This window comes from Gymnogyps californianus, chromosome 2 (genome assembly GCF_018139145.2).
Source record: "Gymnogyps californianus isolate 813 chromosome 2, ASM1813914v2, whole genome shotgun sequence".
NCBI classification, from domain to species: domain Eukaryota; kingdom Metazoa; phylum Chordata; class Aves; order Accipitriformes; family Cathartidae; genus Gymnogyps; species Gymnogyps californianus.
Window position 1 is genome coordinate 120,483,233 of NC_059472.1, and position 26,904 is coordinate 120,510,136.

General features: G+C 35.5%; 1 protein-coding gene across 2 annotated transcripts in view; it reads right to left on the reverse strand.

Annotated features, from left to right (window-relative positions):
* ATP2C1 (ATPase secretory pathway Ca2+ transporting 1) overlaps window positions 1-26,904 on the reverse strand; it is an 80,271-nt gene that overhangs the window by 3,085 nt on the left and 50,282 nt on the right. The window contains exons 8-27 of one of the 2 annotated variants that reach the window (XM_050892732.1): window positions 25,971-26,126; window positions 25,247-25,315; window positions 23,328-23,403; window positions 22,729-22,795; window positions 21,484-21,608; window positions 20,098-20,195; window positions 18,444-18,539; window positions 18,244-18,333; window positions 16,695-16,799; window positions 14,849-15,005; window positions 13,369-13,539; window positions 12,263-12,360; window positions 10,546-10,596; window positions 9,571-9,737; window positions 7,716-7,784; window positions 5,931-6,047; window positions 5,116-5,263; window positions 4,399-4,494; window positions 3,410-3,551; window positions 2,396-2,526 (exon numbers count right to left, since the gene is read on the reverse strand). In XM_050892732.1, the coding sequence (XP_050748689.1) occupies window positions 2,396-2,526; window positions 3,410-3,551; window positions 4,399-4,494; window positions 5,116-5,263; window positions 5,931-6,047; window positions 7,716-7,784; window positions 9,571-9,737; window positions 10,546-10,596; window positions 12,263-12,360; window positions 13,369-13,539; window positions 14,849-15,005; window positions 16,695-16,799; window positions 18,244-18,333; window positions 18,444-18,539; window positions 20,098-20,195; window positions 21,484-21,608; window positions 22,729-22,795; window positions 23,328-23,403; window positions 25,247-25,315; window positions 25,971-26,126 (2,229 nt within the window). Of the gene's footprint in view, window positions 1-1,701; window positions 2,527-3,409; window positions 3,552-4,398; window positions 4,495-5,115; window positions 5,264-5,930; window positions 6,048-7,715; window positions 7,785-9,570; window positions 9,738-10,545; window positions 10,597-12,262; window positions 12,361-13,368; window positions 13,540-14,848; window positions 15,006-16,694; window positions 16,800-18,243; window positions 18,334-18,443; window positions 18,540-20,097; window positions 20,196-21,483; window positions 21,609-22,728; window positions 22,796-23,327; window positions 23,404-25,246; window positions 25,316-25,970; window positions 26,127-26,904 lie in introns of those variants that run through there. The other variant, XM_050892731.1, reaches the window with a different exon arrangement.

Sequence of the window (26,904 nt, forward strand, 5' to 3'; positions counted from 1 at the left end):
TGTTCTTAAGAAACTGAAATTTTATTTCTTGTCTAGACTGACACCTTTTTCAGAAGGTGAGAGTTGCGCTGGGAAAGGGGTACACTTCAGAAAATTTGTTGAAAGACTGGGCAATAACACTTCCAAGCTAAGACGACAAACTGGTGTTCATCTGCACTTCTCTACTTATCTGGATTTCTGGGACTCCAAGACCAAGTGCAGAGCACAAAGTAGTCAAATCTCAGGGAGAATATCAACAAGTTAAGACTTACTATGTGAAAGGTATAGTTGCTGTACTTTCTCAAAACGCAAGTTTGTTCAAGAGATTCTTCATCAGCATGCACTGTCAGTTTTTACTATCTGTCTTTACTGAAGAATACTAAGGATTTTATTAATAAGCGTTCTGAAATTGTATTGAAATACTGAGCACACTACAACAATACTGAACAACTACAGCCCCACTTGCCAAAGATGGTAATAGTTCAACAGGAGGAACACTGACAAATCTGTTCAACTTCTGAAAGGCAGAACTGCTGGAAATAAGAAACTTTTGCTTGAAGACATGAGAGCATTTCTGTAAGACGTTATCTTATTCAGGCCCTACCAGCTCAGTGGTTCACGTAACGTCCTGCAGAAGAAGACAAGGGCCATATGCTGCAGTCTTTGCCTTTACACAATTGGATCTCCAGCACATTGGTAGTCCAGGTAATGTGTGCATATTGAGCAGGCCCAGGGTCAGCCAGAGCAATGGATGAATTGCATGTGTAAAGCAGACTCAATGGTGCACTCATGTCCCATCTGCAGCCCTACTTCCTGACCAAGTCTGGGAGTCTCCAGAGGAAAAAAAAAGAAGAGAACAATTAAAATAACCTCTTAGCAGAGAAATTCATACAGCACTTTCTAAACTGCTTTGTTTTCCATGAACTCCCCAGATTCTGAGCATGGCATGTGGGGCAAGCCACAAAGGTAAGTGCAGAAATACCCCAGTGCCTGTTTACGACAATTCCTCATTAACCGACAGGACGACAGCATAGCCCAGAGCCAACACCAATGCTACACTTTCAGGCTGCAGTGTGAAAAGATGGTTTCATCCACATGCTTTCAAGCAAAAGAGATACCACTACATCTCCAACTCCCCCTAGAGATCTCAGACATCCTCTTTTCAAGATTCCCTAGGTGACTGTTCCTTGCATTTCCTCAAGGGATGATGAGTCCTACTCTGATGAGAAGACACCGATGACAACAGCTGCAAGTCTACTTTGAGGAAGAACACGATTTCCAATTAGTGAATATTAAGAGTATTCAGACATTATCATACGTTAAAAATACTTTTAACATATCAAGACACAAATCTATTATAATGCTTTTCTAGCCACAAAAAGTCATTCTGTAGGTTAAAATTTTAAGTTACACTACAAGTAAAAAGTTTATTTTTATGATCGGGGTAGAAGAAGGAAGAGGAAGGACAACCAAGTTTCTTTGAAGGAGGGGTGGGTTTTTTTGCCATCAGAGTGAGGATTAGTGCATTCATTTTCTAATTCAATACACTACAAATCATTTCAATAACAGTGCTGTCTTATGATCACTCAAGTGATCTAACAGTCATAAGCTAAAGTAAATATGGAACAAGACACAAAACAAAGCTTGTATCTAAAATTCTATCAAGACAAGCATGCTAATCTGGTGTAAATGCCAGTTTCTTAAAACAAAGAGACAACACACTTTTAAGAAAAGCAAACATTTACTTCAAATTGCAGTATAGGCTTTTCAATCACAGAAAAAGAAAAACAGTGATCCGACAGCGGTCACATCCTGTGCAAAAAAAACTCGGGATACAAAAAAAACCTGTAGCACAAGGTACTTGAGCCGCTTACACATTGCAGGATAAAGTAAATAAATACAGTAGCTAGAATATGGCACTCTTGTGACAGACTCTAAACCCAGTGGAATGCCTCTGAAATATTTTTTTATCCTTGTATTAGTAGCAAAGTCCCACCACCATAAAAGTAAAATAGTACAACGTTTTAAATAAAAACGAACTAAAATATTTATATCTAAGAGAAGGATTTTACACAGTTATATCTTTTAAGTGCAGAAAATGTGACTTGGGCTTAGATCTTTCTTTTAATTAAACCCCACACAGACACAAAATCCTGTTCAATCTCAAAAGTAAATTTATGTTTGAGCAAAAATGTTACCAAAGTTGCATAATTTCATTTGTTACTCCCACAGCTGGAAGTTAAATTCTAAACAGTCTTGAAACATGAACGTTCATCATTAGCCAGTGAAACAAAGGACTTGTCAAAAGCCCTCAGGATTTCTTTATCCTCCAAATATTGTTTTGCTTTGCTTTCTCCTACATGTTTAGACAGCAATCCCCAAGTTTGCAAACAAAAGAATGCAATATGCATCATACATCAAGAAAAGACGAAGTTGACGAAGAAGAACTTCCACGTTTCTGGATCTTTTCCTTGCTTCTTTCAAACTTCTTTATGATCTCAGTCACTATGCACACAGAGGAAGTGAGTCCCAGAAGAAACAGCAAATCTGGAAAGAGATAATTAGCCTTTTTTAAATTTGCTATTTAAGGCTGAGGGCAGACTTACAAAAGAACAGGACTTACGAGACTTTCAAATTGTCTCCCAATCATTGGGTAAGTTCAGGAGAAATGAAGCAAGAATCAATTTTTGCAGGACCAGAAGATTAACATGCATAGTTTATGCACAAATCATAAGTACAGGCATGATATTTCAAACTTTTAAAGTATTTCATAATCCTATTTTTATTAACACCTATGAAAACAAAGAACACTAAGCAACATAATTAACTTCATACTGAAAAAATATTAATATCAGAAGTTACAGAAATTTACTACAATAAAAAGAATTATGTAAAAACATGTATTTCGTGCCAATCATTTATCTTTAACTCCAGAAAACCACAGAAGTAACAAACGTAGGTCTTAATGAGGCCAACAGCATTATTTATCTATAGCTTCTTAAAATCCTCATGTCTATTTATCCTACAACAATGCAGTTGATTATTTAATAAAGGATCAAGATTTCTAAATAAGGTGTTTAGAGAAAAAACTTGCTAAATAGCAAGATTAACAGTACTTAAAAAACTTCAATAAACTCTATGCTTCATTTTTGCCTGCATCAAAATTTATATTAAAAAAAACTAATATGCAGAAGCACCTAAGAAATTTAAGAACACACGGATCAGTTGTGTACCATATGCATTTAAATAATGGTTCCCAAAGAAAATATCTAAAAGGATTTTTTTTCCCCCCTAAAAAAAAAAAAAAAGTCAGCAGGCTTTGTATTCCTGTTGTATGCAAACAGCCAGAAAGTATTCTTATAGAACTATCGGCTTATGTATTTACAAATTAATCCTTAATGTACAATTTTGAAAAGGAAACTGTTCTTACCCAAGACACTCAGGCTCTCTGTTTGGAAAACCTTCTGAAGTGGAGGAAAGTAAATGACCAATAACTGCCCCATTATAGATCCAAGGACAGCATAGCAGAACATTTTGTTACTGCAAAGTCCAATCTCAAACACAGATTTTGCCTGTAAAATAAACAACACATTACACTGTACACGTAATCTTAATTATCTAGACAAGAAAATAATTCGTAACTACAATTCCTTTTCATCCAGACTTTTATAAAAATGTAAAAAATTGTTGACCTTTTAGATAATCCAGAACAAGTTCTTGAACAGGCTAATTGCATTTTCTCTCTGGTAAACAGAGTGCAAATCTTGTCTTCATAGTCAACGACTTGTATATTGAGCTCACTTTTCTGCAAGTACAGTGCATTAGAAGGTGCCCTCTACACTAGAAGGAAGTGTTTTTGTTGACTGTGACAATTCACATCAGAAAATAGACTGCAAATTAGAGTAAATGTAGTAATGTATACTAGCAATGTACTTTTTTCCAACTAGCACAAAATTTCAGACTTGTTTCCTTAAAACAAAAATACAGACAGAAAGAACAGTTTAAGAAATTTTCCTTGGATTATGGGGGTTTAGGGTTACAAAATAAAAAAGTGAAGGCCTTCAAGAAGTTTCAGATTCTGGCAAGGATGCTGAACTGACAGAATTTTCAGGGAAAAAACCAACCAAGTGTACACAGGAATACAAAGGACCATCACAGTTCAGCTTTTAATAAAAATTTCCTTGCTTCAGTCAGGACAGAAGCATTACTACCAGCTCTGCATCACATAAATTAAGGAAACTAATACTTACCTGTAATTTAAGAAATCCTACCTAGTAAATATGTGAAACTCTGAAGCTTAATAGCAGATGTGAAGTAAATCTGCAGGAAAACGTGAAACAAACACAGCAAGATCCTCCCTCAAAGAAAATTCTGCTTATTGTGTAAATATTGTGTAAATGGCCAATACGAATCACTTACCTGAGATCTCGAACTCAAAGCGTTGAACATATCAAAAAATACAAAACAGGTGAAAGTCATGGTTGTATCTCGAGGAGTTATTACATTGTCTCTTAACTGCCAACAAAAGAAAACGAAACGGCTTTAACATGCTTTAAACCCTCCACAACTAAACAAAGTTATTACAATAATTCAAGTTCTACTAGCTAGTAAATGAAAGCAAAAGCAACTTTTTTTCCCCAAGCTGATTTAATAACTCATACAGCAAAAATTACGCACCTGTAACTTACAACAATTTGTAATTCCAAGCTGTGATTAAATGAAGCCTCTTCACAAACATTTATGCAAGCACATGGAATACCAAGAATTCTATGATGCACTACCAAAAGTTCAAACAACATTTTTCTCTACTGGGAATATAAGTCAAATGGCTGTTTCATAATAGTCTGGCTAGAAGATTTGTACAATTACTTTCTATGGGCCAAGGCTTTCCAAGTAGATTTGGGACCTGGAAAAGTCTGTGTTAAAATAGAGACTGGGGAATAAAACTGTATTTCTCATTTCAACAACTACTTTGAAAATCTTCCTCTCTAGTCTGCTAGCTGAAGAGATTGTTAAATAAGCATGGACAAAATTTGCAACTAAATTCATACACATTCTGAATTCCAACTGCTGGTATAAAAAGGACTTCTTTTAAATTAGTTTGTTACTGCTTTAAGTTTTGTACTTTTGTCATACCTCTCTCCAGAAGACGAACAGTGTTCCACACACAATAATTATTGATGAAACCAGTATTTTAACAATCAGGTTTTTGGTCAGAATGCTGTCCTTCAAATTTCTTGGAGGCTTCTGAATAACATCTTTATCCACAGGCTCCACCCCAAGACTTAAAATTAAAAGAACATCTTAGATTTTTGTGATCATAAAAATAATTCACTGCTAACTTAATGACTAGATTTTCGGAATTGAAAGAAAGATTTTAATCTTCTCTCTACAGCCTAAGAATCATCTCATTCAAATAAGCACATGATATTTTCACTTTCGGAAAACTGAGTTACATGTATTAGTAACAGGCAATATTCTAACACTGCAGTTAAAGTCCATAATACATACTATCAAGACAGTATTAAAATTACCAGATGTTAATTTGAAAGGAAGCTGCAATATTAGTTATGTTCCCCATTTCCATTACCGTGATCAACCTAGCTAAGGAATTTACTGATAGTTCCTTTCCACCTCTCCCTCCACCATCTATCTGCAGTGAAGAAGGTCAGAGGAAGAACCCAGAGGGAAGCCAGAATCCTGCATGCAAGTTTCAAGGGCATATCCATGGATCTTTAGGTATCCATGCCCCCATAATTATTGTTAAATACTAAAGCAAACCAAAAGGAATGAACATAGAACTATGCTGCAAACATTGTAATTCAAAGAAAAAGTTTGCTGTTTCAGAAACATTTCACTGAAGTTTAACACTTCAGTTTCCTTCATAAGCAACCATTTTCCTTGCTGAAATAAAAGGACTACAGACCTCTAATGGAATTTGAGGTCATTACCTTTGAGCTGGAGGTCCATCCATAATAATATTGATCCATAAGATCTGCATGGCATTGAGAGGATTAGGAAAGTTCATTAATGTAGCCAGTGAGATTAAAGTCAGTGCTGCTATACTCCTGTTAAAAGAATCCATTTTTATAACTGTCAGCATGGAACATTTCTGAAGATCCACTGATAACTGCTTTGTAATCAACATTTCAACTGTTTAAGAGTAGATACAGATTTTGACAGTGTGAATCATGACTAACATAAGCCTAACTTTAAAGGTAGAGCATTAATTCATTTAGAATACTCAACTTGACACAGTCCATATTTAAAACAGCTTTGTTTTGGCAATAAAAAGACAGCAAGTTTGCGCCTTTAAAACCTCCCAAACTTTAAGATAACATTTCAGAGTTATCACTCACCTTCACCTAATTGATTTTTTTACTAGGGAACTGGGTCCTATACTTTTATTGTTCCAGAAGCCGAACTTCTAAACATGGTTTTGAAAAACAAACTGCTTTTACACTTTTCATGTAAACACAACCACTCTGTACACCTGTCACTAGTTTGACTAATCAGTCAAGGTATGACCCAAGCTCCCTAAAAATACCTACACCACCCCTCATTATTAGCAAGATGAGAAGGCTAGGCAAAAGACTGAAAACAGATTAGCCGGTTGCAAGCTTGGTATTAGAAACCTCTCTAAACAAGTATGCACTAATTGCTTTCAGTGCAAGATTAAGTGGTTTCATAACCAACAAGAAGAGAGCAAGGCTTATAATAATTCCTAGTTTAGTGCTCTACTGAGCCCTATTACGCTCTCCCTGCAAAGAGGGACAGGGAAAAGAAAAAAAAAAAAGGGTAGCTCATCAAAAACCTGAGGCTACCATTCCCAAGGCTAACAGGCAAGCACACTTTCCTAGACTATCTATGCTTAGTTATGTTTCAGAAGCAGACGTCTAGTCTTCTACCAATGCAGGACACTAGTCAAGACTGAAAGTATATGATGCTTCTCAATTTTTATGCAAGTTTTAAGAGGTTGGTGTTTTCTGGGTTTTGTTGTGTTGGGGTTTTTGGGGAGGTACTTGGCGTTTGTGGGGTTTTTTGGTCGGTTTTGTGGCTTTTTTTTTTTTTTTTTTTTTTTAATTTCTGCAACTTTATTCAACCACTCTGAAATGCCATGAAGGCTTAAAAAAAGGACGTGAACAACATGGTGAAGAGGAAAACCATATTCCTGAATCCAGATTCAATAAGATAAACTCACAAAATTTTTGAAACTAAGGCTTAATGAACTCTTGTCGTCTTGTCTTACATGCACATGATATAGTTAGCATAGGGATCCTTATATGCAAGAAAACGAAGTCAGCTTCACAGAGCTAACTCATTCCACAAACCAGTATATGGACTAAAGAGAAACTAACCTCCTGTTTCCCTGGTTTCCTCCATTTGATATACATGTTCTGGTTAAGGAGGGAATGACTACTAACTTCTTTAAACAAGGACCCAAAGGTAGCTATGCTGTTTCTCTCCATCCTCTCTGCTATTGAGATTTCACATCTTAACAGGAAGAACTGTGACAAAGTTAGATGTCTGTTTATTGCACTATTTTCTGGTTCTTTAAAAATGAAACAAGCCACCAAATACAAAATACTGAAAATTGAAAAGCATAGCATATCAGCATCCTATGTGAAATTTACAGTGTTCACATGAATTTATGCATGCAGCATCTGCTTCATGATGCTTTGATTCATTCACAATGTAGGTAGAACCTTCTGATATTGTCAACTTTTCAAACTTACGTGCTCAGTTGAAATCTAACAAAATTTTTTATGTTATTATAAATTCCTTTACCCTCTTCAATTGCAGACCTGCAATTAAAAACAAAGATTACATCACTAGACAAATGAGACTACTGCCAAAAAAGCTTAAAACAAACCAAAAAAGCTATTACTTTAAGCAGCAATACAAATGTCAAGAAACAAATGGAGTTGAGGTTCTTATAACTTCGGCAGTCATTGTTTTTCAACTTGACTATGAGATTAATCACAATAGTTACTTTTCCAGCTGCTTAACTTTCAAAATGAAACGTCAGTAGTAAAATCTCCTCCTTGTTCAAGATTCACCATCATTCTTGATGCGACCTTCCAATTCAAGTTAGATAATTTAAAAAAAAAAAAACAAACACAAACCAAACCCACACACACTTTTACAAAACCACAGAAATATAGCATGACTTTAGAAGACCATGTACTCTTACTGCACCAGTATGATAAACGTATAGACCATCTTCTCAACCTCTAGCATGTGTTCCAACTTGCCTATCACATTATTGCAATTATAGTGGTGAGAAAGTGTTTTCTAATACCTAAATCAAGTCTACTCTGCTGCAAATAAAACTGATTTCTTTCTTCCATTCCCCCAAAAGCCAAGAACAACAATTAATCAGCATTCCTTTTTTAACTCTTAAGATAAAAAGATTAAAGGGGTTGGGGGAAGGATGTAAACTATGGAAGCTCATACATTTTTTTTTTCCCCCTTAGCGTTCACCACTCTTTTCACTCTCCTATTGAGAACTTCCCTGATGAAGTGAGCAAAACTGGATAAAGCATTCCAGCAAAAGCCTCATCAAGTCCAAGTAAAGTTAAGTACTTGCCACAGATGTCCTTCCTATGTATTCTCCTGAATATCTTAAAATGATTCCCTTCCCTCTTTTGTTTTTGCACAACAGCACATTGCTGTTGGCTGAATTAGTATGGAAACCTTTTAACTCTCAGATCATCCTCTGACATACTGCTACCTAGGTAGATTTTCTTATATTGTATTTCTACATTTCACTTCTTCCCAAGGGTTAAGTGTCATACTTTCAAACTGAAGTGTTCTGAGATTGATGCATAATTTCGAATTGAAGGCTATCTTGCTAGACAGCAGTCCAGCTCTGCCAACAACCACTACCTTCACAAGTCAGCTGGATTAAATTCAAAATAAGTTGATCTATGCTCTCTTTGAAGTACACCAAACAAAAAAAATTAACAAGTAACAAATAGCTGGTTACCAGAAATTGGTAACTTATTTTCACCTGTGATATTTAAATAGCTTATATTCCTTTCCTTTTTAAATGTGGTGGTGTTTCAGAAGAGTTGAAAACAAACACAGCACTGTGTAAAATTTTTAAATCTTGAGAAGAATACTGTCTCATTTTTACATAAGATTTATGCTTCTGAAGTAAGAAATTAAATCAAGATGAATCCTACTGACAGCTAACAGACTCACAATCTCACCTCAGTTATGTTTCCAAATCTACTACTACCATAATTCTACTTGGAGAAGCAGAAATACAGGTTACTTTTTATAGCACATACACGCACAACCTCCTTTGTTACTTACATCTCAAAGTAGCAAAAAGTCTAAATATGTAAATACATTCTTATTATTAACGTACATAAAAAGACAGAAATGCTTATCTGCCCCTTGTACTATTATGTTCCCAGCTCTTTAAGAGGGTAATACAGGTAATCACCATAAAGATAATTCTCCTGACTTAGCGGAGAACTCATTAACAACTGCTACACTTACAAGTTCAGGGAATTTCTTTTAATTCAGGTAACATTTCATTAAAGCTATATAGCACAAGGTATGTACATAAATGCCACCTACATTATTGTCTGAAAATCATCATCCACGAGGATCATATCTGCTGCCTCTTTACAAACATCTGTTCCAGTTTGTCCCATTGCCACACCAATATCTGCAGCCTTCAGAGCAACAGCATCATTCACTCCATCTCCTGTCATAGCTACTACTGCACCATTATTTTGCAGAGACTAAAGAAAGGGAAAAGAGCTTAAATCAGGGATTGAAATAACCCATCCTATAAAATTATTCTAGATAAAAGGTTGGTGTCATCACCCCTGCCCGCCCCTCCATTTTCTTATAATTCCACTGTAAAATCCTAAAAAAAAAAAAAAAAAATGCAGCTGTTTGTATTCTAACGAATTTTTATACAAGATTTTAGGTTAAACTTCAGTTCATATATTCAGACAGCCTAAATTTTAAAGCTAGGGTATATAAAATCTGCCTTTAAGAGAAAGTAAAAACCTTCAGAGAAAGAAAGAAGTACTCTATTTACATTTTAACATTATCACCCTCTTATAATTCTCAATATATACCAATTGTCTCAGTGTTTGACTTCCTTCTCCTTATTGTTGCTTTTCTGATTGTTCCAATTCTTACATTGAGTATGTCCTCTGCTACCTTCTTTTGTTAACTTCTGAATGGAAGCATTACCTCAGACATGGCTTGAAATTCATGCCCTTTTATCTTGTTCTGAGAAGTATCAGAAATATGGTTCTTTCAAGTTCCTAGTCAATTCAACTGCAATGTGACACAAAATCTCAATCAACCCCCAGCTCCCTACACAGAAGAAAGCATGATGTTGCCTACCAGCACCTGCCTACCCCTTGTGGGTACTACGCATTTTTCTAGGTAATATTTTCAAATACACTTCACTTTCAAACCAAATGCATTTCTGATTTCATCTTGACACACTGTAGCACGTTATGGTTTAAGTAAAGGCACCACAAACAGTACCCATAGCAACAGTCCAGCATTTGAGCCTCTAGTAAGACGTACCTTTATAATTTTCAATTTATGTCGGGGACTGGCTCTGTAAAATACTGCAACCTGTTAAAAGCACAATGAAGAAGTAGTGAAAATTTGAGAAATGTAAAGAATTGCACTGGATACTATAAAGCTAGTGGATAAAAAAATACTAAAGGCTGACTGTAGTCTTGTTAGCTATAAAGTTGAAGCACCAGTGAGCTGTGTTTTTAATAGAGTGAAATCATTAATTCCAGAGAAGATTCGAAGTGTGTTCTGGTAAACAAAGTCGGTGCTACTTATTTCAAGATAAGACTATGCAATTTAAAAAACCTTCTGAAATTATGAAGCAACTGAGTTATAATGGCTTGCTGCTGGCCTTCCTGACTAAATTCATGCAGGTGATTGCCATGCTGACTCTACAACTAATGTCCTTTTCCCTCGTCAGCACTACTGGCAAGCTAGTTGGGACATTTCAATTTTACTAGTTTATATAGCATATTATTAACAGATTGAAGTTTTATAGCTAATTAATAAAGATTCCAGCTGAGAAGGAATTACTCATTTTCAGATTTTTTTTGTCTCTGGTCTTCTCTGTAAATTGAAGTTTGAGCACATGGAATTCAGTTTTCCATAAACTCCATACTGTTAGCATTCACATCTATTTTTCCTTTTTAAGGAGCTGGAGAAGAAGTGAGACTTCTGAACAGCCACTTTAGACTGTACACAGATACCAATCTTATTGGTTGATTTTAATTAATTCCTAGTGAGATTTTAAATAAATGCCTAGAAAACAAATTGGGTCTCATGTCAAACAAGCACAAAGTAAATTTGCAGCTATTTCAGTTATTTAAGGTGGACAGCCCTTAAGAACAAGTATTACCAAATAAACCAAAAATTACTATTTCCCACACAATTCTTTTTTTTCTAAGTTGTTTTTGTGAGTCACCAAGGAAAGACAAAAAGCTGACATGCACATTTCTTGACCGTAAATAGTGGCTTTTGGCTTGCTTACATCAGACTCAAGCATGCTGCAGTCTAATTTTGCAGTCTTTTGCAAACAGAGCAGCATTTTGATGCATACATTTTGCAACACAGCCAAGCCTGAACCTCAATTGCATTTGATTATGCCTTCACATTTACAACTTTGACATTGGCTAATACATTTAGTTGTTTAATAACTAAAAAGTATTAAGCAGTAACTTAATAAATAGACCCTTTCAAAATTCTCAACCAGTGACCTCGGATCGATTAAAAATCATTAAAGATACAGACAGCTCCTCTTACGAATTACAAAAGGATGGACTGCCTGAACATGCAAACTGTAATGTTATATATATGAGCTGAGCTACTCAAAGAAATAAAATGGTCTAACAATACAAAAAGGCAATGATGCTCGCTGAAAGTGAGAGGTGGCAAAATGAAAGTTCCAATACAGGCACTGAAGGGTAAAAACCAAACTGAATCATTAAAAGAGACAAAATTAATAAACTCACTAAAAAGATAACCATGTGACTTGAAATAAATAAATTTTCATATGGTCATATGTCAAACAAAAGATACTTGTTTGATCTGGGACAGCTTCCGTGTTTCTGTACTAAAAGCCTCTGGTAATTTACTGTATCACTCCTATTAGAACCATGTTATCTGTATCTCAGAAGTTACATTTTAGCTTTCCACAGAAAAAAGCATTTCTCAGTATAAAATACATCCTTTACTGCATTTCAGTAAGTAGTATATCAAAACAAACCTTTGGTGTTATTTGGGAAAGCTGCTGAATATCCAAATCATCTATTTCTTCTCCAGAGATTGCCTGTGAATTTTTGGAATACAATCCTAGTCGACTAGCTGGAAATAAATAATTAAAAAGGTATTATAATAATTTACTCTTTTAAAGCATTAAGTACCCAATTTTATTTTTTTTAAACCTACTATTTTCTGCCGCATTTCAGATTTGAAGTGCCTAGAGCAGAACATCTTAACACCTTATTGATTCAGTATACTGGAGTAAATTATCTGAACTCTTGAATAACAAACACATGCTACAAGGTCTATTCTAATCAGATATTTCCTTAGATTTTTTAGGTCTAAAGGTCTGTACTTCATTGTGTCAGGTGCCATATAAACACAAGAGCTCAGTCCTCTCTAAAGAATTCGCAGTTCAAAAATAACAAGACAGAAAATGAAAAATGACATGGGGGAGACAAGGAAAAAAACGCTCTGAGAAAGTACTGCTAGTTTGGGGGTGTACTTTTTATGTGCACATTCATCTTCATCATCATCCTGTATGTAAAGAATTCATACTCTGGCTAAAGTACTTGTACTTTAATGTATTATATTGTAAAAAAGTTAAGTAGTTTGTTTAAATATTTATTAATAATACTTAAACTTCAAACTTAGTTATATGGACAAAACTGTATTGCATAGTATTGAAGTCCCATATCTATCCTAAATACTCATTGTCACTGGCTGTTTTAGTTTCTCCCTGTTGCCATAAGACAGGCATCCAAAGCTGAGGGTAGGGAGGGTGGTGTTGGGGTTGTAATAATAAGAATCAGAAATCGAGCATATGTTATAACAAAATAAAGTAAGAAAATACATAGTCTCAAACAGCGAAAGTCATACATTAACCAAATTAGAAAAACTACAGTTTAAGCTGAAACCAAAGTATCACTTCAGGCTAGGGTGTTGGGTTTTGGTTTTTTTCTTTCCTCCTAATTCCACCGTGCCATAAGTTAACCCAATATACAGAACTCACAAATGTTAAAGACTTAATACCCACACTTCACAACAATTAGCTGGGCACTGCCAAAACAGAAAACAAGTGAAAAATGAAAGGAAGTGGACTATTCATACCAATGGCAACTGCAGTCTCCTGTGAATCTCCAGTAATCATTTTTATTGCAACTCCTGACGTGATAAGTGTAGTAACAGCTTCTTTTACACCAGTCCGTGGAGGATCAATTATTCCCACAAGCCCCAAAAAAGTCAGTTGTCCTAACTCAGGACCAGAAGCTAAGGCCAGAACTTTTAGGAGACAAAGAAAAAAAGTAAGTTAAGATTTGAAATTAACATTTACATCAGCATTTAAAGCAACTGTTTTAAACTAGTAGGCCAGCATGAAGTAAAGGGTGGGAATTGCAATTTTCTTTTTTTTAAACCTTGGTAGCAATGTCTGTTATCTTCAATATTCAGAATAGCCTACTTAGGTATATTACTTTTTTCTAAAGAACAGTCTTTTTACCAAACATACGTATTCTGGGTTTTAAAGATAACCTTCCTATTTGTTCTCAGATGAAAGTGTTTATACTTTCACTCTGTGGAAAGAGAACGGCATCTAGCTTTGTGGTTTCTCTGCACATGCATGGTCTTTTATGCAACAGGATGAAAGGGAGGATCAGCTGGCATTTTTTTCTGCTTTGTTTTTTTTCTTTTAGAGAGAAGATTTCATTGAGTACATGCTGAATATTTTCTGCAATGTCTTTTACAGTAGGAATCTTAATTCAAATATATTTAAATGACATCAGAGTTGTAAGGGAAAAGCAAGTTCACTTTTTTCAAAACATTACCCTAGATTTTTTTGTTTGACAGTGGTCTGAAGCAGACACAAAGAATGACTGCCCAAACAAAACAGCACAAAGAAATACTACTTCTAGCATATCCTCTCAGTTTCTAATAATTTGCATCTTAGGAATTTCCTGAGCCACAAGTACCCCTACCTTCAAAAAAAAAAAAATTTAAAAGCTGTGGTTGGACTTAACAGCCTAGAAGTGTCTTTAAAGAGGCCAAAGAAAGCCAGCCATCCATAATGCTTGCCCACAATCACCTCCTATCAATCATCTTGTGAAAAATACTTTCAGTTACATTTAAAAAAATCTACACAGCTTGTTAACATAAAAGGTAGTTCTAATGGCATCTTCTGACCTGCAATCAGTTGTGCTAGCCTAACTCACAAAGGTGCCAGGAGCCAAAGTAATAGAAAAATATACACATTCACATTTTAAAAATCCACAGACATCTATAATGAGATATGGAAGCTCATAGCTAGCAATGTACTGTTCAGTTATGGTCATATGTGAGAGATGACAAGAACCAGCAGTGCCTTTGCTCACCCTTTGCAATTTAATCATGTTATTATACAGGCCTTAGGCAACAGCACCTGTTTTTCCACTCCTCCATTTTAAGGAAAAACTAAACAACCCAGTGGCACTTACTGAACAAAAAAAAATTCCTAGTGTTTTTGGTTGGTCCTGTTTGTTTGTTTTTTTTTTTTAAACAATAAGCAGTGCCATTTTAAAAAAAAATGGGTTATTTTGAGACACTGAAACAGCCTTACCCCTAAGTCCTGCAGAGCCCATAGATGTCTTCTCTTGCTGGTATTGCTCTCTCTGTTGCTGAACAAGAGGCAGGGTTTGCCCCTTACAGTTATATGATGTACAGTACCTAATGACTTGTTCATAAGCACCTTTCATAAAGCAAACTTCAGGTTTGTCCTAAAAGGAAAAAGAATTGTTGTGTGCACATGTGTGTATGTATAAACATACACACACACAAGTACATACACATGCACACATAAGAATGGCATATCTGTACTTAAGAGTCTTCAGAACATAATGCAAATCAAAGTTACACTTCTGAACCTAAAAATCTGTTCTTTTGAGTATCTCTGTATAGTGTATGTTCACGAGTGGTAATGTCAAAAGAGCCAAGCTAATAATCAATATCTCATTTCAGTAGACATCATATACATTAGACACTGTGGGTCACAGTTTATAGACTAAAAGAGGCCATGCAAAGGACAGAAGTTAAACCTACACAGAACATTAGACCTGAAAGACTTTTAGCTCATCATCTGACCAGCTGCACAGGTCATTAAACATCACCTGCATCTTTGTACCATGCCTAACAACTAATATTTTCCAGATAGCCATCTATAGCCTTGATGGTATCAAGGGACTGAGAATCCACCACCTACCTTGAACACTGAACTCCAATGTTAAATCAACTCATGCCATGCCTTCCCTTCCCCCCTTTTCCATTAAGAATTGCTGCCTCAGCTCAATTTCCAATCACTGATTCTCATCATCTCTCCTGTTGAACTAAAAAGCTCTTTTTTAATTTATCTGTTTTCTCCCTGCGAAGGTATTTATGCACAGTAGTCAAGTTACCTCAATCTTTCTGGTAGGCTTAACTGATAGAGCTCTAAGTTTAAATCCACTGCATTTTCTTAGTCTTCAAAGCATTTATGCTCCCTTTAGAACTCTTACCAATTTTTCAACAATCTTTTAAAAACGCTGATACCAAAACACAGACACAGTAAATCCTTACATGGATGAAAATCATATAGCAATTCCTGCTCGCCACTCTTTATACAAACAAGGATAATACAACCATATTATCCATATAGATAAAAGGACTCAAATGCTTTGTTTCCAAAGCAAAGATTTTACTGTGATACTTGAACACTGTCAGCAAGTGGTTTTTTGGTCAGAAGTACTAGGAAGTTTTCCATAAATCCAAGCTAAGGTCTGTTGTTGCACATATTACCTAGAAGGGTCCGGTAATCAGACTGGCAGTGATGATGTCAATATTTGTAACAAAAACATTCAGTTTGGTCTAAATGAAATATGAATGCAAATATGTATGTGAAAGCATCAGAAGATAGAAAGAGATGTTAAAGAATGGTTTGTATTGATAATCCAGGACACTGTTGACATCAATAAAATCTGTCAACACTGAGGAACGTGCTGTCTGCATCAAAACCAGAAAACGTGTTTTCAAACAAAAGAAATTTTACTATTGAACATCAATGCATCTTCTTGCTCTTAATTCATTATGTAACTATGTAGCACTGAAACAGCAGAAGATTGGCAGAATTGCTTTAGATGTCTGAGGAGGGAGGAGAAGAAAGAAAGAACAGCCAGGTATACATTCAAAGTCTCAGATATCGAAATACTTAAAATAATTTCCCAGTATGCCTTTTATGGGAAGAATTTCTTGTGATTCTTAATCTCCACTTCAGAACTTGAAACTAAAACTGTGTCTATTATCAAGCCATTTTCCCAGGACTGTGCACTACTACCAGCCTGCCATAACTTCTGAAGTGAAAAATGAGGATATTAAACAAGGTTGATAACCATTCTACAGAGCCAGTGTACAAGGAGACAGTGATTGAAGTTTACCTGCTGCGTTCTGTGAACACATTTAACAGCCATCCATTTTTGTTCTGAGCTAAAGGGATATTCAGCCTTCCTTATATAGTCTTCCTGGAGTCCATCTAAACCCATCTGTATAAAACAGAAGTACCACCACAATGTCAGGACCTTTTCTTTTCAAACAGCTATACAATTTATTGACTTGTTGAGACATCTTAGCTAACAACCATTACTTAGTTAAAAACCAGTTTCATCTCCAAAGTTGCTTTTGAGCACACTGTTCCAGTTTAGACAAACTTCAGACGAACTAGCACTGAAAGAACCTAGAAGCTTCTTTCAGGCTTCAGCATAAATCAGACTATTTAACACTATATACTATCTTTGATCCAAGGATCTTGAAATACTTCGTAGATTATGACCATCCACAAACACAAGTCTTGCAATGGCTAGCAATGTAGCTCTTGGTTTGATAAAACATGTCTATCGCCCCAATGCATTTTTTTAAATTTTTTTTTTTTTTATATATCTATCTTCTATGTAATTTCTCTGCTAGGAGGGCCTACAAAATTGTAACACAAGACTGTGGCAAAGTCTGGAGAAGGCAAGTCACTGATTTTAAGTTTGAATGATCCAACCTGAAATGACTTTTTTTTTTTAGTGATCAGAATCACCCACACATTTAATCTGAAACTAACCATGAAGACTCCAGACAAAATGCATTTCATTTCAAATGCTGTTCTCTCCCCACCCCTGATGCAACTTGCAGCATTCCATGCTCTACCCTTAACCAAGTCCAACAGAAAGTGCTGATTAAAGAAGATGCAGAAGCAGCACCCTGCCGTAAGCCATTCTTAGTACTTACAGAGCTTCACAACTCCTTCACTACCTCCCTTGCCAGCAACAGATGTGAAAGACTCCTGTTCTTCTCAGTTTCTACAGGCTCTTGCCAAAATAACATCACTCTGGTCCTTTCCAGTCAAAGACTGGGGACTTGGAATGAGTCTCAGCAAGAAGATAGATAAATCTCAGGCCTCAGTTACTCAGGGAGAGAAAGACTGTAAATGCATTCATCTTTCAATGTTTTTGAGTTTATTCACCATCACAGAAAAAAAATCAAGTGCTAAGATGCCTTGCCACATTTCTCAGTAGCTGTAATGGATGTGTCACAACATTATTAAAAAAAGCCAAAACATTTCATCACAGCATCCACAATTCAAACTACCTGTGCCCCACACTTAAAGGGCCCTATAAATGCTGCAGTCACCAATACATCAGTTATCAACTTCTTACTGCTTCTGATGAGAACTGGGAAAGAAACAGCACACTCAATATTCAACAACAATCAAAAAGACAGTACTAAGTGCAAAAAGATGAAAATAAAGATTTTACTTCAGTTCTACATCATTTTTTCTCATCTTTCAGAATGCCCAAAGATTTCCAACAGATACGAAACATAGGAGATGAGCAGTTGCAACACAAATCTAGGAGACCCAAAGAAGAAAGTGAGGAAAAACCCAAAACCATGACTTACACTTCCCACCTGCCATGAATCCAAAAAGCACCATCAAGTACGCACCTTCATAGCAAGCGCGATTAAAGCCCCTTCTGTAGGCTTCCCCATTAATGTGTTGTTTCTAATCAAAGCATCATTGCACACACAACCGGCCTAAAAGATGAGGAAGGAAAGGGGAGAAAACAGAACACAAAGTAAGTGCCATGCAAAGCTCTTGTGCTACATCATCAATTAAAACTCACCTCTCTGTGCCAAGATCTTACCTCAACAATTTTGCTAATGGATGGGTTGTTATAACCATGAATAACTTCACCATCGAGCATCACTTCTCCAAACCTGTTATAACCTACTCCAGTAACCTGCAAGACAAACAGCCAAAGGCAGTATGCAATGTAATGTTCACTAGGTTCATGAACTGTTTTAATCTTAGCTTTTTACTATAAACTACAGAAAACTGAAAAAATTAGAAAATTAAAAAAGACCCTTCATAATGACTGATTTTACTCAGTGTGAATGGACTCTCCTACTCAGCTTCTAATGTAGCAGGTACTAGATTAAGGAATAAAAACCTCTGAGGGCAGTGAGTTTGATGAAATATATTAGAGACTGATTTTTAAAAAAAAGTACAATTATATTCCTTAGTATAAATAAATGCAGTGTATGTTGTTTCCTTACAGTATTAGGCACACTTTCTTTTTTCTTCTTTCTTTTGCTTTCTATTTTTTTCCTCGTATTCATCTTTATCCTGGTTAATAATGCATACCCCCCGCAGGGGAATGGAAGTACAGAGCAGAGCCCTACTTTCATCCAGTAAGGAAAAAAAAAAAAAAAAACCATAGTTGAACAGCCTCTCAGCTGAGACCTCAGAGAGGTGTTAAAAACAGTAAAATTGTATTTTTACTGCATAAAAACCAGGCATCCCACTAGGATCCTAAAAAAGTCTTCATGTCTACAGCATTAACAGCTAATACATTTTACAGCCATTTCAAGTTCTCTTTCAATTAGGAAAAAGGAGCTGATTTGACCCAGATGTAAACAAACTGTGCTAGTAGTAAAGAAAAAGCAGTTACAGTATTCCTGTATAGAATTCTAAGAATAGAAAAATAAATACCAGGATATATAAGCAAACATAGGTAAATAACAGGAAAGAATAAGAAAAAATGCCAGTGTTTATGCTTACAACAGTCAATGACAAGACCCTCTATTAACTGTAATGTGGAAAAGAAACCCTGATCAAGAAGAGCTTGAGAATTTAAGAACTTGTTTAAAACAGTCCCATGAAATCACACCTAGTTCTACACCTTGCTGCTTTTCCATTCCTGCTGCTTTTGCTTCTCTTTTGTGCATTTACTTCAGTCTTTGCAGCAACTCCCCAACCTCAACCACCACTGTTTCATGTCCTGCTCCTACTTCCAATTCCATCCATTATGAAAAAGCAAGAATGACAGCACATACTCAGTATGAAGGGTTCACACGATAAATTGTCTTTTAGCGAAAAGCTGGATATCCCTATTTTAAATGTTTGTAACATGCAAATTTTATTTTTATGCACCTGCAACAGAAAAATAGCCTCAACTTTCTGTACTGAAGAAAAGCACAATCTCTCAACTTGTCTTTGTGCTGTATCTCAGCATCTGTCTTATTGTGACCTACAGCCATCAAGAGATTTAAGAACTTAACGTATTATACAAAAAATTCTTCTGTAACCAGAGAAGTCTTGGATAACACAGCTCAAAGGCTGCAATACTAAATGAACTGAAGAACAGAATTAGCTGGAAGTTGACAAACAGGAGTTTGGTGCAACAAATTTACGCTTTCTTAACTGATGCTTTACCTGCAGTATACTCAAGCATGTTTCAGCTGATACACACAACAAAGTAAAAAGGAAAATTAAAGTCTAAGAGTCTCACTACATACCTCAGCATGCTGCCCATCTGAAGTAAAAATATGAGTAACAGTCATTTCATTCTTTGTCAGAGTTCCAGTTTTATCTGAACAAATTACGTTGCAACAACCTGAAATAACCAATTAACATTTATAAGACAATGCTTGTTTAGAACAAAGTAACTAACAAGAACAAAAGTATTCAAGACAAGCAAATTTCTAGAAATACTGCAGCTGTCTTTGTGAAAAAACAAAATGAGATTTAACAGACAGCCAATTTTCAACTATTAATGAATAGCTGTACAAGGTTCTTCACAAGTTTGTCCAATAAATCAAGAAAACCCTAATGAAAATCCCAAATTCACAACTCATCTGAAATGCTTCCATTCACCACCTCTCATTCATTTTATTCCACTGTATCTCGAACTACATTACCGAAATCTCAATTGCAAAATCTGCTGGTGAGGAGGAAAGCTAAGAGCCTGCTTTACAGCAATCATTCTTTACCAAAAAGTGCAACATCTCTCTAACACTAGCCACAACACTTTTGTTACACAAGTGTGACTTACTATTAAATCTGCAAATTTTAATAAGGTTGAAAAGATTCCAGAAATGTGAAATTTGTATATGCCTTTTTAACTCAGGAAAAGAGTATTTTGACCGAGTGTTGCAGTATTGTCACATTTTTGGACACGACAGCAGGAATTGCAAAAGCAACAAAAAAACCTTGCAATACTAATGAAACTCTGCTAAAGGCATTGGAAAAAAAATATTTCCAATCTTCAAATGCAGAAAGAAATTCAAATGCAGCAGAATTATTTAACTTAGTATTTCTATTTCTTTACCATGTCCTGTGCTTTACATGTTTCATGACTGAAACTGTGTACAGAATGTTTTTAAGCTTTAACGTTTTTAAGTTTTAATGTTTTTAAATGATTTTAAGTTTTAATATGAGCAGCATAACATCCTGAAGGTGCATTATGATTACAAAGCTTTTTCTAATATTCAAATTTGGATTTTTTTCCAACTGTCAATATCATTCCTAAGTTTACACCAAAAATTTAGTTTCAAAAACATTTTACAAGTCTTATTTAACAAGAACTTCCTACAGCAAACAAGTATAAAGAGTACTCCATACATCCAATCACTCACACAGTTTAGAGTATTGCTCGTGTGGCATGATATTAACTGACAGACTGTTTATTTCAGTTAAATAAAAAAAACCCAGTAGTTGGAGGGCCCACAAAAACATATACCTGAATTCTAACTGTGTAAAATGCATTCAATTTAGAAATGTTTTAAAGATACCACCACATTGCTAGCAAAATAAGAATACCTGCTTTATTTTAGTCATCAATATTTGTGCTGATTTCCTAACATTTGTATCAAAATACTATCTCTAAGTTAGTCTAGTCATACCTAAAGTTTCAACAATAGGCAGTTTTTTTACAATAGCCCGTTTCTTCACCATTCTCATCACACCAAGGGCCAGTGTCACTGTTACCACAATTGGGAGTCCTTCAGGGATTGCTGCTACAGCCAAACTGTAATGATAGTAAATATACAAATCTTACCTTAGAACATCATACATGAATACATAGTAATGATGCATTTACACTTCAGAACATTGTGTCTGTAGCTGTCTGTTCACTGAGGTTAAAAGTGAAAGGAAGTAGCTGCCATGTGATTCTAGCTGTATACCATTCATTATATGATACACACTGAAGACAGTAACAAAATGTAGTAACTTAGACATTTCTACTCATTACTTATGCAAAAGTATGAAGAAAAGTTGGAGGGAGGGAGAAATCAATTGTACATCTGTTTTGCCTATACAAAACACTAATTAGGACTGCACAAAGCAGCCCAGATTGTGAAGAGTAAGTGTAGTCAGCACTAAACAGAACCGGGAAATGCCACCACTTCAAGTGACCACTGATCCACAGCTGTTACTTCCAGATCATGATGTGGCAGCAAGCTAAGTGTGGGAATGGCCCAGAAGGTCATTTAAAAACCAAACAAATAAAAAACCTGATAACAGTGTAAACAAGATCACAATAACTCATTACACAATGCTCAAAGATGCAGTTCCTGGTGCTTCCCCAACCCACCCAAAAGGGTAAATCTCCAGAGTCTGATCCTGTCATTTAAAGAAACACTTCTGCCTTATGCACTGTCCATGTAATTAGCAACTCAGCAACTTTTCTAAGAGTACAGGAGTTAGATCATCTCAATTCAGTGTTATTCTCAGCTGACAACACCCTGGGATCAAGCTTCCATAATGCGCTAGAAAATGGGCTAATGAACCACATGACACAAGGCTTGTAGTAACTTAGTTTTGTCTGATGCCACTTATAAAATTACATTTACTTCATTTACTCAGTGATAGAAATTCAAACTGTACAACTCTATTGTCTACTTGCAGATGTTTCACAAGACACTCAGAAATCACCATACAAATGCACAGTTTAAGACTGACAAGAACATACTGTATCATTAGAGTATGAATTTGCTTTTTTACAGCACAAAGTCTATTTTCATTTTGAATTACTTATGTGAACTTAAAAGCACAGTCTGTGTGCAAGCATATTATAATATGCATCACTAGCTTTCAGACACTTGCTGTAATGCCCAATTTACGCTATTTAAAAACAAAAATCTTACCTCACACCAATTGTGAACATATCAAGGATATGCTTTCCTTGCAACCAGCCAACCAGCATAATAACTCCTATAAAAAAACCAGTCGTCAGGATAAATGTAAAACCAACATGTACCGTAGCCTCATAGGAACAAGAAAAAAAAAACTCAAATAGCCAAAACCAAGCTTATAATTGTGCTACTTATATTACACAATATACATCTATTATTTCCTTCACTGTCAAAGCATGATTCCATCAGTATAGCAAAGGTGAAGCAAGTTTCTGCCAGTCAAGTTGCCCAATCATACCAACAGTGAGGTACTCATTTATACATACCTTGAATCAGAATACAAGACACATTGCAATTTAAAAGGAAGCATTTAGAGGACCAAAAGTCAGAGAACTATGTTTGCAGGAAGAGGCAAGCAAACACCCTTATGATTAAAGTCGTGCCACATTTGTGCTCTTCAGATGATTAGTGGCATGAACTCAAAGTGACCAATAAAATAAGCCAAAATATTTAAAAAAAAAAAAAAAGGATCAAGCCTTCCATTTTCCCAAGCCTACACATTAGTTTCAGTTACATAATTATTTGCAATTCTTTTACATAAGTTCTCTTACCTATTATACCAAAGGAATACAAGGAAAGCTGTTTTCCCAAGAGATCCATGCTCTTCTGCAGAGGTGTCTTTGGAGCCTTGATGAATGGTAAACATGCAGCAGTCAACAAGCACAGGTTAAAAAGCATGAACTGTATCACATATTACTTCAGACGTGCAAATTTCAAGACACTGTCAGTGAATAAGATGCAGTTATACCCTGTGTTTCGATATGTTTACTTTGTGAAAACAGACTACTCTGTTCCATTCTTGTGGAGAATTCAAGAAGATTCAAGAACACTTCAATGAAATGAAAAGTTTATTAGAAATATTCTTTGGGAGCTTTGTGATGTCTACAGCAAGTCTAATACAAAAGGTCATATCAAAGATTTTATTTAAAAAAAAAAAACCACTAAAAAAACAATCATGCTGACTAAAAGCCACTGCACTTCTTCCAAGACCGAGAAGTTCTTGATAGCAAGAATAAAACTGACTTTTTGAGATAGAGGCATTAGAGCCCCGGAAGCCAATTATATCTCAAAAGGAATTTGTTAATCACCTGCAGAAAATACAATTTAGCCAAACAGGAAACTATGGAAATATTTAGACAATCTAGTGCTGGGGGGGGGGGTGGGGAGGGGGGGGGTGGAGAGCACAGAAAGTAGGAGGGGACACAAAGCAAAAAAGTTTTCATTAAAAAAAAAAAAACACCACCCAGGAAAGTGGATTTTTTTTAATTTTTTTTTTTTTTTTTTTTTTTTTTTTTTACATTGGATGCCAGTAAGTTTGGGGTTTTTAATAGCAATATATGGTGGACTACTGTATAGAAAGCATGGCAAAAAAAGGAAGACAGGTCATTGTAAAATCATCTTTGTTCAACAAGTTATGAAAAAAGTGCATACACTCTATGAGAAAGCTGGTATCAAGTTTGATTCACTCTTACCTTCAAAGTTTACTTTTAAAATGAGTTTACGGTAATATAAACATAAAAAATAACCCTATGATACTCTGATCTTTCAGAATGTTGTTGGTGTAGAATGCTCACATAGGGTTCTTTTTCTTGTGGGTTTTTTATTAATAACTACACTTGTTACAATACAAACTAAATACTATTGAACAGATGACCATATTTTCCTCACATGTATTAAAGTGGATTCCACTTCGGTGGCTGGACTGCAGTATTCCTTTGAAAGGTGTCGCAAGGCACTGCAGCTAACATGAGGTTGGTGATGCACCCCTGGCTGATGCATTTAATGCCCTTAGTTGCTCTTTTTTCACAGATTTCAGAAATGTAAATATCTGGAAAAAAGACTGCTGCCTATACTCTGCCTGATCATGTCCTGACAGCTGGAGATAGACTGTCTCCTTATGATCCTACATTGGTCAGGCAGCCAGAGAAGAAACTAGAAGGCCCTAGATACACAAAGCACTCAAGAGTCTGAATTCCCATGTGGATCAGTGTACTGCAATAAAGAAAAAAAAGAAATCACTGTGGGAGTTTGATATACAAGAGTCAAAGGGAGCTTATAAAAGGATAAGATGGAGATCATGAAGCAGCAGGAGACACATGCATAACCCCAAAGTACACTGCTAATCAAGGGAAAACATAGTCCTGTGCCTGCAGCACACAAATCTGTCATACAAATCCCTTTTGCACAAACGTAGTTCAACTTCCACAAATTGCAATGAGATTTGTTCCACTGAACAGGTTCAGAATATTATTTTCACAGTTAATATTTTTAGGTCAGCTATGACTGTTTTGTTGCACTGAATTCAATTACTACTTTCATGTTCAAGAGCTAAGATTCATTTCACTAGAGGAAAAAAATACTAAAGCAATGTAATTAAGTTTAACTAAGTTCCTATGGAATAAATTCAAAGTTTTAATGAATGAAATATACACTTAAATATATGTCTTTGCTTGTAAATATTCACTCTTACCTCTTCTGCTTGCATCATTTTGAAAACCTCCCCAAATTCAGAGTTTTCTCCTGTTCCAATAACTATCCCCTAAAAAAACAAAAATACAGCCAATTCAAATTTGAAGTTTAATTTTAATGTTAGTGGTTGCTCTTGACAGCTTTGACTCAAATAGTGGGCAAATGCCATTTAGTCTGCTATGATTTTGTTAGCTTTGTTTACAAAATTAATTCTTGGCACAAGTAGGGAATATTTTTGCTAAAAAACATTTTGCCTCTGTGAAACAAATTGCTATTCTGTGCACTGCTGAAGTCTTTAGTAACTACCAGTAACAAAACTCAAATAGGGTAACACCTATCTAACACTAGCCACAACTGTATTTTCAGTTACAGGTTTTCAAACACATGAATGTAGCTCTAGAAGCAAAATACCACATCCTAGACAGAAGAGTTTCACATCATCTGCTCCCTATAAATTTGAGCTTTACTGGCCCTAGATTAGTTTTCTTTTTAACTGGTGTCTGAAAAAGCACCAATGAGAAAAGCTCTGCAGCATATCACAGTGAAGTCTTCCATATTGCCAGTAAAAATTTCTATTTCTGTTCCATTTCTATTGTTTCAGAAAACTCAAAATATATGTGTCATTAAAGTACATTTCTCATTTGATCGGTGAACTTCAAAAATAAGAACTGCCTTCAAATAGTTGAAACATGGAAGATATTCTTCCCTATGAATAATGATTTTACCTTTGCTTTTCCACATCTGACCAATGTTCCCATGAAAGCAATATTGCTCCTAGAAGTAAGGTCTCCATTGGTTGCTGCTGGCTGAGGAGCTGTAGATTTAGAGCAAGGAGCTGTCTCACCTGTGAGACTGGATTCATCAATAGAAAGGTCCACAGCCTTTGAAAACAAAATAGGTAAAAAGTATGACAATCTTTTGTAAGTAGCTGGAAGTGTTAATAGAAGTTTCCCAATTTTGACCATTAAAACTATATCTAATTTATTCATATATTAAGAAACCATGTCAATATTGACCATATTTTAAGGATCAACAAAGCAACAAGCACTCCTACAGAATATTGCAGCAATGCAACAACCTCTCACTTTGAAGAGTCAAAGTTTACTCATAATTTTATGTTCATGATTGTTTTTCTATAACATTCAAGAGGTTGCAACTGTGATGCATTCTGTCACCAAACAAAATAATTAACTGGGAATACAAGTGCATATCCTCTCAACTCTTCCTCTGTCCACTTCCTCCTATCATGGTCCATTAAGAACTCACTAACAAGAACCATATTTCATACAGTGTTTTTTTTCATGAATTCTCTATAGGAAAAATGCTATTCAGGCAACAGTCACATAGACTAGAGGAACAGAAACTGTCTTTTTTTGGTTTAGATTTTATTTCTGTAGTTTGTTGGTAGCATGTAGGGGCAGTTAGAGAAGGAAAAGCTAAAAATTAATTATTCTGTATTAATCAGCTGACAGATGAAGAAAATAAAATGTGTGTTCCATAAATATAATCTAAAAAAAAAAAAACCTTACCAAAATACAAAATTAAGAGAAATGTCTTTCCCCAGCTGACATCAATTCATACATCTTAATGTATTGACTTTAATGGGTCTCTAACAGAGCCAAAGCCTGGATCATAAAATTCTGCTCACAAAATGTAAGT